Here is a 13,187-nt window from a genome sequence, read left to right on the forward strand (position 1 = left end):
ATGCCAGGCTTCCCTATCCATCACCAACTCCCAGAGCTTGCTCAGACTCATGTCCATCGAGGCAATGATGCCATTCAATCATCTGTCGTCCCCTTCTCTGTCGTCCCCTTCTCTTCCTGACTTCAGTCTTTCCCAGCATCAGGGTCTTTTCCAGTGAGTCAGCTCTTCGCATCAGGTGGCCAAAGTATTGGCATTTCAGCTTCAGCATCAGTCCTTCCAATGAATATTCAGGACTGATTTCCTTTAGGATCGACTGGATTGATCTTGCCTTCCGAGGGACTCTCAAGAGTCTTCTCCAACACCACAGTTCAAAAGCATCAGTTCTTCAGCGCTCAGCTTTCTTTATAGTCCAATTCTCACATCCATACATGACTACTGAGAAAACCATAGATTTGACTAGATGGACCTTTGTTGGCAAAGTAATGTCTCTGCTTTTTAATATGCTGTCTAGGTTGGTCATAGCTTTTTTTTCCCAAGGAGCAGCTGCCTTTTAATTTCATGGCTGCAGTTACCATCTGCAGTGATTTTGGAACCCAAGAAAATAAAGTCTGTTGCTGTTTCCATTGTTTCCCCATCTATTTGCCACCTCCTAGCCTTGAGAGGATTTCAGAAGTCTAATTTGAGATTCTTTATGAAAAGTTCCCACAAAGCAAACCTGAAAGGCCTGAGTGGTCAGTGATCATTCTTGCTGCACTTAGGTAAATAATCTCGTCTAATAGAGACGAGACTTATTTTGTAAACAAGAATAAAAATGGGAGGTGGGGGCCAGGTTGACTGTACAAAAATATTTTATGTTTCAGTGGAAAACTATAGTGTATCCTTGTGGATTCTTAAGTTCCAGTCTTATTGATCATCTTGCTTATGCTCTCAGTTTTCTAGTTTCTTCCAGTATCTGGCTACAACTCTCTAAAATATTTCCAATTTTTCTACCCTCCTCCTGATTTGGCCTCATTGAGAACTAAATCTGCCCCTTTCCTGGAGCCCTGGAAGCTGAAGCTGGTGACCTGATATAAACTTCAAAGAAATCACCACAACAGATCATGCATGTTGTACAACTTTCATGCTTGCTATTGTGAGGGCCATTCAGAAAGTCTGCTGAAACACCCGATGCCATCACTAAGGATATTTAAACTGCAAAAGATGATTCAAGCCCATCATGTGGGTATCTTCTCAACTGTCTTCCCTCTGGACTCAGAAACTAGTTTTATCGTATGCACCAATCAATAATCTTTGTTTTTCTTTTTCTTTTCATAGAAATTCCCCTCATTAAGTGCCTGACTGCTTGTGCCACCTCTCAAATATCCTCTACTTAACCAAACCTTAACTAATAGTTCAGACGGTCCTTAAAGGACAAAAGGCAACCTAATGACAAATGGACTTACTTTGTTCAAAGAAGAATGTCTCTTTCTTCAGATAAGAGCAGGGACTGACAAAGACTCTCTTCTTTAAACTTCAGTCAGGTTCCTTGACTAAACAGGGCTTCCTTCTCTGGTTGCTCAGACAGTGAAGAATCCACCTGCAATGTAGGAGACCCAGTTTTGATCCCTGGGTTGGGAAGACCCCTTGGAGTTGGGAATGGCTACCCACTCCAGTATTCTTGCCTGGAGAATTCCATGGACAGAGAAGCCTGGTGGGCTACAGTTATGGGATCAGAAGTAGTCAGAATGACTGAGTGATTAACACAAGTCAGGTTCCTTCAAACCCTTTTTTTCTAGACCCCATCCTTGCCAAACTTACACTGTTCAACTTTCATAAGAATCCTGCTTTATCAATCTAGAGAGAATTTTCCATCCTTGATATCTGGTCACCCTTCATGTCTAGTAAAATTCTATTCCTCTCGCCCCCCACCCAATACCTACCCTAGGTGATATCTGACTACCTGACAATTCTTTAGCAAGAATTGTGCTTGTTTAACCAAAATCTTTCCTCACACCTATAGTTTCCTCTTAGTGATAGTAATTTTCTTCCCACTGATCCCCACTCTGCTTCTTGGCCATAAATCTCCCTCCACTTGTCTTTGCTGATTGGGAATTGAGCCCAGTTCTGCCCTGAGATCTCTTTTCCCTTATTGTGGTAGTTCCCGTATAAAACCTGTGTTTTTGTTTAACGTGCATGATATCAATAGAATACAGTCTGGAAGAGCAGCTCCTCTCATATGTTCACACTGAACAGATATTTCAGCTTTCAGTTGGTTAAAGCCTGTGAGGAACACGATGTAAGTCGGTGCTTTGTGTACATAAAGAGTGTCTGTGCGGGAACAATGCTTGACAATTTTCTGTCCTGTTTATTACTGAAAACCCAGGGTATGGGAAAAGACACATTGGAATCAGCACTGATGGAACACAGCTGGGTGAAAATGAAGGTAGTATGTTGCTGTTAAATATTCAAATAAAAGATGTGGCCTGTAGTGGTAATTTATAGTGTTGCATTTACAGAGAACAGTTGGTAGTCAAAAATAGCCATTTGGTTTTGGTTTATTGTTGGAGGAAATACTGATAGTTATTGATACTATCAAATTTTAGTTTTTTAGTACATTTAGGCCTTTTTGGTATACTATGAGAAGAGTTGGTTAGCAAGTGTACTGGCTATGAGGAAAAAAGATGCTCATGTGAATTTTAAAAAGAAAGAGAGATAAAAATATTCCTTCGTGATGCTGATAACTCTGATAAGACCATTTTGAGTAACTTATTGAATGACATGTCATAGCAGTGTATATATTAAAGATGTTGAATTGTTTGAAACTTTAGGCTTAAAATATCCCATTTTACAGTTTGCAGTTGAGAGATTAGGATTTCTTTTAAGAAAGCTGAACTGTGGTATAAATGGTTTAAACTTTGATGTTTTCTAATATAATTCTTGTTTTGGGAAAAATACATGATTTATTTCTATATATGTTTTAAAGTCACATTACAATACATGCATTATTATAGACATAATGCTTCATAAGAAAATGAAATACTTTTTAGAAATTAATGCAGCTAGATTAAGAATCTGTTTACCCTGTCTCCCAAATTGAAACAGTCCCATCTTTCTGCTTTCATTTGTGATATGCTTATCAATTAAATGCCTGATGGAGCTTTGAAACTTATCAGTGAGAAGTCCTTATAATATCTAGGTTCTCAATAGTCCAAATATCCAGAATTTTCTGACAAAACTAGCAAATATTAATATTTATTATCATCCAACGATCTTTAATTGGGAATTAGGACTTTCTAGTTTGGTAAAAGTGGTAAGAATAGAAGCTTGTTGGTCATGGAACTCAGGGTCTTGTGACTTGAAGTCTTTGTCATTGGGCCAGGCATTGAAGGATTAGTAAGAGCACAAACAAAAGTTGTTCTCTTTCACTGATAAGGAGTCAGGATAATAATAAATCAGGGTAATAATAAATATTGAAAACATTTAAAAATTATTGTGGCATTTTGAATATAGATGCTGAAATAATATTTGTCACCTTGGTAAAACCTTTGTTAAAAAAGGAAATGTATGAGAGCTTCAGTTCAGTTCAGTCACTCAGTCATGTCTGACTCTTTGTGACTCCATGGACTGCAGCATGCCAGGCCTCCCTGTCCATCACCAACTCCCAGAGTTTACTCAAACTCATGTCCATTGAGTCGGTGATGTCATCCAACCATCTCATCCTCTTTTGTCCCCTTCTCCTCCTGCCTTCAATCTTTCCCAGGATCAGGGTCTTTTCTAGTGAGTCAGTTCTTTGCATCCAGTGGCCAAAGTATTGGAGCTTCAGCATCAGTCCTTCCAATGAATATTCAGGAGTGATTTCCTTTAGGATGGACTGGTTGGATCTCCTTGCAGTCAAAGGGACTCTCAAGAGTCTTCTCCAATACCATAGTTCAAAAGCATCAATTTTTTGACACTCTGCTTTCTTTATAGTCTAACTCTCACATCCATACATGACTACTAGAAAAACCATAGCTTTGACTAGACAGACCTTTGTTGGCAAAGTAATGTCTCTGCTTTTTAATATGCTGTCTAGGTTGGTCATAACTTTTCTTCCAAGGAGCAAGTGTCTTTTAATTTCATGACTGCAGTCCCCATCTGCAGTGATTCTGGAGTCTCCAAAAATAAAGTCTGTCACTGTTTCTACTGTTTCCCCATCTATTTGCCATGAAGTGATGGGACCAGATGCCATGATCTTAGTTTTCTGAATGAAAAATTGAGAGCTTACAATGGACCAAATATCATTCAAACATTCTAAGTTCTAAGTAATGAGCTCATGTTCACTGTAAAGGAGCCAGTAATTTATGAACTGAGACATGATGAAAATAGATAACTTACCCAAGATTGCCCAGTTGTTAATTGGTAGAACCAAGATTTAAACAGTCTGGTAGAAAAGTCTAAGCTCTTCCTCTTTATTGACTTAGGAAAACAGCACTCTAGGATTCCCTGAGGTGGTCAAGTCTGCTGTAAGGGTTTTTTATTTTGAAGTCTTCTGAAATATTTGTTGTTTTAATATACGGTTCTCCCACATTATTTTCTTACTTATTATTTTTAGTATTACTACCACCACCAAGGGTCTTCCCTGACAGCTCGGTGGTAAAGAATCTGTCTGGCAGTGCAGGAGATGCAGGAGACACAGGTTCAGTCTCTGAGTTGGGACGATTCCCTGAGGAAGGAAATGGCAACCCATTCCAGTATCCTTGTTATAGCCACGCTTTCCGGGAAACAGACTCACTCAGAAGGACAATGCAGATAGTGGAGTGCAGTTTATTACACCGGCGGGCCCAAGGCAGAGTCACCTCTTAGCCAAGGACCCCGTCCAGCATTTGTGAAAATCTTTTATATCCCATGTGTACGTGTCCAAACCCACCACCTCAATTCCCTTGAGACTTACATAAACAAAGGCAGGGTAAATACAACTACAATAACCCCATCATTCCCGTGTTATGTGTTCAAACAGTCAATAATCAATCAGCCCGCAGTTACATTCCAAACAGTTAATAACCGATAAGCCTGTGCTTACATTCTGATAGATAGTGTCCGGAGGCAGGGGTGATTAGTGTCTGTTTTCTCTTAGGCGATGAGTAACCTGGATATGATCTTCAAGGTTCCCCTGTCCGGAGGGGGTCTTATCCTTCCATTGTCGTTCCCACAGGCACTAAGCAGAGAGTTCAGAGTCCACTGGAGAGGCAGCCGAGCACGATCAGTACGGACAGGCCTGAGATGAAGTCCAGGCCCTATGAATTCCTTCTTCATCCTTGCCTGAAAAATTCCACAGACAGTGGAGCCTGGTGGTGTTGCAAAGAGTCAGATGTGACTGAGTGACTGAGCATGCATGCATACCACCACCAATGAATAATTCATTAGAATCCTTAAAGGAGAGAAGTGGCTGCAAAGAAGGGGATGCTTCAGAGATGAAGAAAGGAAAGATCACTTTTGTGGCCACAGATTGATTACCTTAGTCTTGGCCAACTTTTTCTTTGGTTATTGGAACCCAAAGATGATTTAAGTGACTTGTAACCTACCACCTCTAATCCTCCACATATCTCAAGATTTCATGCTTATTTGACAGTGTCTTTATGAATCAGTAGCATTACCTACCCCCTTGAAACACTTGCACATATTCATAAATAGTTAAAAACACTTGAATTTATAAATCATCTTTCCTAAAAATATATTAGAAAACTTTTTATATATAGCAATTCAATGTATTTTAAAACATTGACTTTATATAGCTTTGTTTAATATATTTTAATATTATTATTTAAAATACATGAAAATACAAATTATAGTACTGCTGTAAAACATTAAAAATATATCAGGTTTTAGAAGGTAATGTTTGGCTTGTTTTAAGTATACCAGCATGCTGACTGTTGTTTTAAATCTAGCAGTGCCCTCTAGAGTGAAAGGTTTATAGAATTTGATAAAGGAGATGTTTCACACCGTCCTGTGTTCTTAATCCCCTACCATTCCAAGGGACAGCTTGTTACATAGCAAAGAGCAGAACCTACATTTTTTTGTTCTGAGTAAATGTTCTTTTCAAGGATGCTGTTTAGGTGACTTGAACAAAATAGAAATAAGCTTGTTCATTATTTTGTTGGTAGTTTGCACATTTTTTTTTCTCATATTCTTGTGAAACCAGCTGTAAATAATTATATCTTAAAATTCATATCTTTATAATGTTAATAGCAAGAATTGAATGTTTTGTTGACCAATATAACAGGGCTAAATTTACTGAATGCCTATTATATATATGATACTGCATTTTGTATTGAGGAGTACTTGATAATTCCGGAATAGACCACATTCCTGGTAATAGTTACACATTTATTTCCACTTGTCTAATGTGTCAGAGTGTGACACATATTGGCTCTTGTATTAAAATTGTCTTTATTAAATTAACTAAGAATATTACTATTAATATACATCCCTTCTTTATTACAGAAGAAAATACTCAGGAACCATCACAGGTGAAGAAAAGTTTGAGTGAGAAAGTTTCTCTGTATAGAGGTGACATCACATTGCTAGAGGTGGATGCTATAGTCAATGCGGGTGAGTAGTTGATATTTTGTGATGTATTTGTTATACTATTGCCCTAAATCTGGGTTCGCGTCTTGGTGGCTATCAGGCCAAAAGATACATCCAAGCCAAAACTTGAGAGAAAGAAAGATTTATTACTTACAGCAAGTAAGAAGAACACTGGGGATCTTTTCCAAAGCAGTGTTTCCCAGAATAGTAGGATTGGGGAATTTTTATGCTAAGGGTACTTGCATACTCATGAAAGGGCTTGAGCAGAGGAGAATTCAGCTTAGAGCTGGGGCAAAGGTTGACAGAGCCCAAGTTTTAGTTGGTTGAAGTCAGAAAAGGTCATTATCATCTTTCCATGCTCCATCTGGATGGGGGTCTTTGTTCCTGCCTAACTCACTCGAATTGTTATCTGTATCCCTTAAGGAGGAACTAGGACTGTTTTACTGCTAAACTATTGTTTCTTAACTGTTTCTCCTTTGTTCCTGCATTCCTTCACTTCCGGTAAGATCAGTAATTACTGAGATGTGTTCAAGGGCAAGCATTGTTACCCAGGCTTAGATCACAAAATGACTTAGGCCAGAAATGACTTCTTTAAAATCAAGAAAGTCATGCCTGATTCTCTTTCTCTGGGGACCCTGTACCCCATCTGCTTGCAATACAAAATATTTATTGTTTAAAAATATTTTTTCATAAATAGGAATATAAGTATTTAAGAAAAAATACCCTTCCAGAGATAGAAATGTCATGTATTAAAGACATTGAGATTTGTTTTATGTATGTGCTGCAGTTAATGTGCTAACTCTACATGGTATCTATGCTAAGTTGTAACTAGGGTACTGGACCCCTGAAAAAGTAACAGGTTGTTGCAGAAAGTTCCTTAGAAAGAACTTTAGCAGCTGCATTATTGTTGATTTAATGCTTCAGTTAATAGTTGGCCAACATAAAAGCAAGTTCATTAAGCTTTTCCTTCTTTTGACTTTGTAAAGAGATGTTTGATCTACACCAGACAGAAGTAAAATATAAAGAAATTATTTCCGTAGTTTCCAAACTATGGTTTCAGCTATTCATGTTTGTTTTTAATGGTTTATTTTATGATTAATGATCTTATAATTTGGGGTTTCAAACATTGGGAAAATAACAATTAATGTTAAATTTTAATTTTAGTTTATTTTATAGTGATCTGTATCTTTTATATATTTTACCATGTGACTTTATCTCAAGAAATACGTTATGTTTGTGATTCTATAAAAATAAATATCAGTAATTAGATATTTCATAATTTTAATTTGTGTTCTGTAAAGTTAGGCTCTTTGCAAGTTAAAAGGTTTAAAAACAAATGCAGACTTAGGTAAAGAGAAGCATTATTCAAAAAGATTATTACAACAAAGGGTGGAGAATTATGTCAGTAGGAGGAGAAAGAATACTGCGATAGGAAGAACCACTTTGACTATGAGATAAGCAAGCATCTCAAAGTTCAAGCAGAAAAGGACATTTTTTTTTACAAAGAGGTGTGAACATTGGATGTGGGTGGCATGATTGGACAGTTGATCAGGGAACATATTTCCTTGAGGCCAGCTTATTTTGGAAGGGGTCATTAAAGAGGGGTTGTTCACCTTCCATTGCTCAAAGGTAGGTCAGAGTTCAGGGGCTTGGAGGAAGGAAAGAAGCCTGAATAAAGTTTGGTCAAGTCTGGTTAATAGGCATTGATCAACCATTCTGGCTGATGGGTACAAATAGTTCAGCTAATCATTTATGAGACAAAGAGTGGGAATTTGGAGAGTCTGTGCCTTGGTCTTGTCGTAGGATACAAGGGGTCATTGGGAGTTTTATCTCAGTCATATGGGGAAGACTAACTCTTGGCAGTAAGCTGTTTTCCAGAACACAGAAGGGTGGGGGTTAATTTCTTGACAGACCTTGCTTTCCAGGAATACAGAAGTTAGTTAGAGCTCAGCGTTGTCTCAGGTTTCACTCTGGTGATGTGTAAAGTCAAACAACACAGTAGGAACGTTCCTTGGTGTGTGCCCTAAATTCCATAAACGTGAGCTTTAATTTAAAGAAATTAATTATTTAATTAAAAAATATATATACATTGGGACTTCCCTGGTGGCTGAGGCAGTAAAGAATCTGCCTGCAATGTGAGAGACCTAGATTTGATCTCTGGGTCTGGAAGACCCCCTGGAGAAGAAAATAGGCAACCCACTCCAGGACTGTTGCCTGGAGAATTCCATGGACAGAGGAGCCTGGCAGACTTATAGTCCATCAGGTTCAAAGACTTGGACACGGCAGAGTGACTAACAGTTTTATACTATCTGTACATCACTGGATCTCCTCTATATTGTTGTAATTTCCAGTCATTGATCCCAGTTCTGCCATATGGAGTACAGTTGTTGAAATTTATTTCCTTCTTAAATGCCTTAAGACTACTCTCATGAGTTTTCTCTTTCTTGTTATTAACATAACATTGAATTTGCCTTGATAGCATACTTAATAATGCTAGTAATTATGATTTTCTTTGAGTTTTGTTAACTGTATACTCATTTATCTCTCCGTTGAGGCTATAGACTCGTGTTTTTTCCACTTTTGGTGTAATTTCTCAAAGTAGTGTCTTGTCCTTATGTTCTTAATAAACACCTGCTCCTCTGTATTTGTTATATTGAACTACATAGTTGAGTTTATAGCATCTTTGACCCATAGCACATTTAACAATGGGGACTTGACACAGTGAACACAATTTGGCTTATTTAAGAAAAACAATTTATTTGATCAAGAAATAAAAATAATTTTAGTGAAATAAAATGGTGCTAAAGAGAAAGCATTATTAACAGGAAAACATTCCATTACTCTTTTGATTCTTTGTCCTTGCTTGTGTAATTTTTTCATAGCTGTCACATAGTGTACAAGAGTTTGACGAATTTATACAAAGGCAGGCAGCAACTCCAAAAACCATTTGGCACTGTTGGCCTACCTCTCTGGCTGAGGTAATTATAGTTTGGCTATGTTCTGCATCTCCCAAGGACAGCCTCGTCAGGAAGTTCTTAGGTACATGGAAAGAGCTGCCAAAGGTGCAGTGTAATGACTTTATTTACAGCTTTCTGCTGTGCTGCTTGTTTGCCTGGTGTGTCAGGAGAGGAACAGCTGTTAACGTTCAGGTGAACAAGGAGGCATGGCTGGAAACTCAGGAGCTGCCTCTGGTGAGAGGGGAGTGGGAGGCGGTGTGCCCAGCCAAGCTGCCAAAGCAGCCGCGTCATCACTTTCCGCTGTGTAAAGTTCTCTTCCCATGTCTGTGTTAGTGCGTTGGAACGCCTGGTTGTCTTGAATGAAAGGATTTGCTATTTAAAATTTTTCCCAACCAAGTGCTTTCCAAACTTCAGTCTTGCAGTTCAGTTGCAGTTCAGTCGCTCAGTCGTGTCCAACTCTTTGTGATCCCATGGACGCCAGGCTTTCCTGTTGATCACCAATTCCCAGAGTTTACTCAGACTCATGTCCATTGAGTCGGTGATGCCATCAAACCATCTCATCCTCTGTTGTCCCCTTCTCTGCCCGCCTTCAATCTTTCCCAGCATCAGGATCTTTTCCAATGAGTCAGTTCTTTGCATCAAGTGGCCAAAGTATTGGAGTTTCAGCTTCAGCATTAGTCCTTCCAGTGAATATTTAGGCCTGATTTCCTTCAGGATTGACTGGTTTGATCTCCTTGCAGACCAAGGGACTCTCAAGAGTCTTCTCCAACACCACAGTTCAAAAGCATCAGTTCTTCAGCTCTCAGCTTTCGTTATGGTCCAACTCACATCCATACATGACTCCTGGAAACACTATAGCTTTGACCGGATGGACCTTTGTTGGCAAAGTAATGTCTCTGTTTTTTAATAAGCTATCTAGGTTGGTCATAACTTTTCTTCCAAGGAGCAAGTGTCTTTTAATTTCATGGCTGCAGTCACCATCTGCAGTGATTTTGTACCCCCCCAAAATGAAGCCTCTCAGTGTTTCCATTGTTTCCCCGTCTATTTGCCATGAAGTGATGGGACTGGATGCCGTGATCTTAGTTTTCTGAATGTTGAGTTTTAAGCCAACTTTTTCAGTCTCCTCTTTCACTTTCATCAAAAGGCTCTTTAGTGGGAGGGGGGATCGGGATGGGGAATACGTGTAACTCTATGGCTGATTCATATCAATGTATGACAAAACCCACTGAAAAAAAAATTAAAAAAAAAAAGGCTCTTTAGTTCTTCTTCTCTCTCTGCCATAAAGGTGGTGTCATCTGCATATCTAGGTTATTGATATTTCTCCCAGCAATATTGATTCCAGCTTGTGCTTCTTCCAGCCTAGCGTTTCTCATGATGTACTCTGCATATAAATTAAATAAGCAGGATGACAGTATACAGCCTTGACGTACTCCTTTTCCTATTTGGGAACCAGTCTGTTGTTCCATGTCCAGTTCTAACTGTTGCTTCCTGACCTACATACAAGTTTCTCAAGAGACAGGTCAGGTGGTCTGGTATTCCCATCTCTTTCAGAATTTTCCAGAGTTTATCGTGATCCACACAGTCAAAGGCTTTGGCGTAGTCAATAAAGTAGAAGTAGGTATATTTATGGAACTCTCTTGCTTTTTCTATGATCCAGCAGATGTTGGCAATTTGATCTCTGGTTCCTCTGCCATTTCTAAATCCAGCTTGAACATCTGGAAGTTCATGGTTCATGTACTGTTAAAGTCTGGCTTGGAGAATTTTGAGCATTACTTTGCTAGTGTGTGAGATGAGTGCAATTGTCAGGCAGTTTGAGCATTCTTTGGCATTGCCTTTCTTGGGCATTGGAATGAAAACTGACCTTTTCCAGTCCTGTGGCCACTCCTGAGTTTTCCAAATTTGCTGGCCTATTGAGTGCAGCACTTTCACAGCATCATCTTTCAGGATTTGAAATAGTTCAACTGGAATTCCATCACCTCCACTAGCTTTGTTCATAGTGATACTTCCTAAGGCCCACTTTACTTCACACTCCAGGATGTCTGGCTCTAGGTGAGTGATCACACCATCATGATTATCTGGGTGGTGAAGATCTTTTTTGTATAGTTCTTCTGTGTATTCTTGCCACCTCTTCTTAATATCTTCTGCTTCTGTTAGATCCCTACCATTTCTGTCCTTTATTGAGTCTATCTTTGCATGAAATGTTCCCTTGGTATCTCTAATTTTCTTGAAGAGATCTCTAGTCTTTCCTATTCTATCATTTTCCTCTATTTAACTTTAATCTTAGAGTTCTTTAAATGTAACTCAGGATGAACTGCCTAAATCTTATATTCTTCTCTGCAGCAAATAATGCATATTTTGTTTTTTTTGGTTTGGTGTATTTTATTTTATTTTTTATTTTTTTTCAGTTGGCAGTAGGTTTTATTTTATTTTTTTTCAGTTTTATTTATTTTTTTACTTTACAGTATTGTATTGGTTTTGCCATATATTGACATGAATCTACCATGGGTGTACATGTGTTCCCCATCCTGAATCCCCTTCGCACCTCCCTCCCCATCCCATCCCTCAGTGTCATCCTGGTGCACCAGCCCCGAGCACCCTGTCTCATGCGTCAAACCTGGATTGGCGATTCATTTCACATATGATAATTTACATGTTTCAATGCCATTCTCCCATATCATCCCACCCTTGCCCTCTCCCACAGAGTCCAAAAGACTGTTCTATACATCTGTTTCTCTTTTGCTGTCTCACATACAGGATTATCATTACCATCTTTCTAAATTCCATAAAATGTGTTAGTATACTGTATTGGTGTTTTTCTTTCTGGCTTACTTTACTCTGTATAATAGGCTCCAGTTTCATCCACCTCGTTAGAACTGATTCAGATGTATTCTTTTCAATATCTGAGTAATATTCCGTGGTGTATATGTACCACAGCTTTCTTATCCATTCGTCTGCTGTTGGACATCTAGGTTGCTTCCATGTCCTGGCTATTATTTTAATAGAGTAGATTTAGTAGGTCATGGGGACCATAGGAAGGAACAGAAGGTTTCGATTCAGGCAGACCAGGTTCCAGTTCAGGCTCTCACACCAAGGGCTACTGTTTGTTTAAACTTTTATGTTGAAATAATTGTAGAAAATTGCAAAAATAGTACAGAGTCTTGTGTAAGTCCTATAGCTATAGTACAGTATCAAAACCAATATCAATTGACATTGGTGCACTACTATTAACTGGACTATATACCTTATTCAAATTTCAGCAGTTTTCACCTGCATTCATGTGTGTGTGTGTGTGTGTGTAGTTCTATGCAAATTTTACCCATGTATATATTCTTGTAACCACCACCACCACCATACAGAACTGTTGTATTTCATAATAAAATAACTCCCTCCTGCTGCCCTTTGTAGTGGAATTCGCCTACCTGCCCCCTCTCTGTTCTCCCATCTCTTTATTTTTATCATTTTAAGAATGTTATATAAATGGAATTATATAGCATGTAACCTTTTAGAAAATGTCTTATTTGATATTGTAGTTAATTGTTAATCAGTTAGTTGTTAATCAGTTAACAATGCTGTGATAAGTTCAGATGTACAGCAAAATGACTCAGCCATACATATACATGTATCCATTCTCCCTCAAACTTCCCTCTCATCCAGGCTGCCGCTAACATTGATCAGAGTTCCCTGTGCTATATCATAGATCCTTGTTGGTTATCCATTTTAAATATACTTGTGTGTACGTATAACTTT

The 13,187-nt window shown here is 38.5% G+C and overlaps 1 protein-coding gene across 1 annotated transcript in view; it reads left to right on the forward strand.

Annotated features, from left to right (window-relative positions):
- Positions 1-13,187, forward strand: part of MACROD2 (mono-ADP ribosylhydrolase 2) — a 2,149,518-nt gene that overhangs the window by 85,937 nt on the left and 2,050,394 nt on the right. Inside the window, exon 3 of the mRNA XM_065919545.1 lies at positions 6,400-6,507. Coding sequence (XP_065775617.1) covers positions 6,400-6,507 — 108 coding nt within the window. The remainder of the gene's footprint in view (positions 1-6,399; positions 6,508-13,187) is intronic.

The sequence above is a fragment of the Muntiacus reevesi genome, chromosome 2 (assembly GCF_963930625.1).
Source record: "Muntiacus reevesi chromosome 2, mMunRee1.1, whole genome shotgun sequence".
NCBI lineage: Eukaryota > Metazoa > Chordata > Mammalia > Artiodactyla > Cervidae > Muntiacus > Muntiacus reevesi.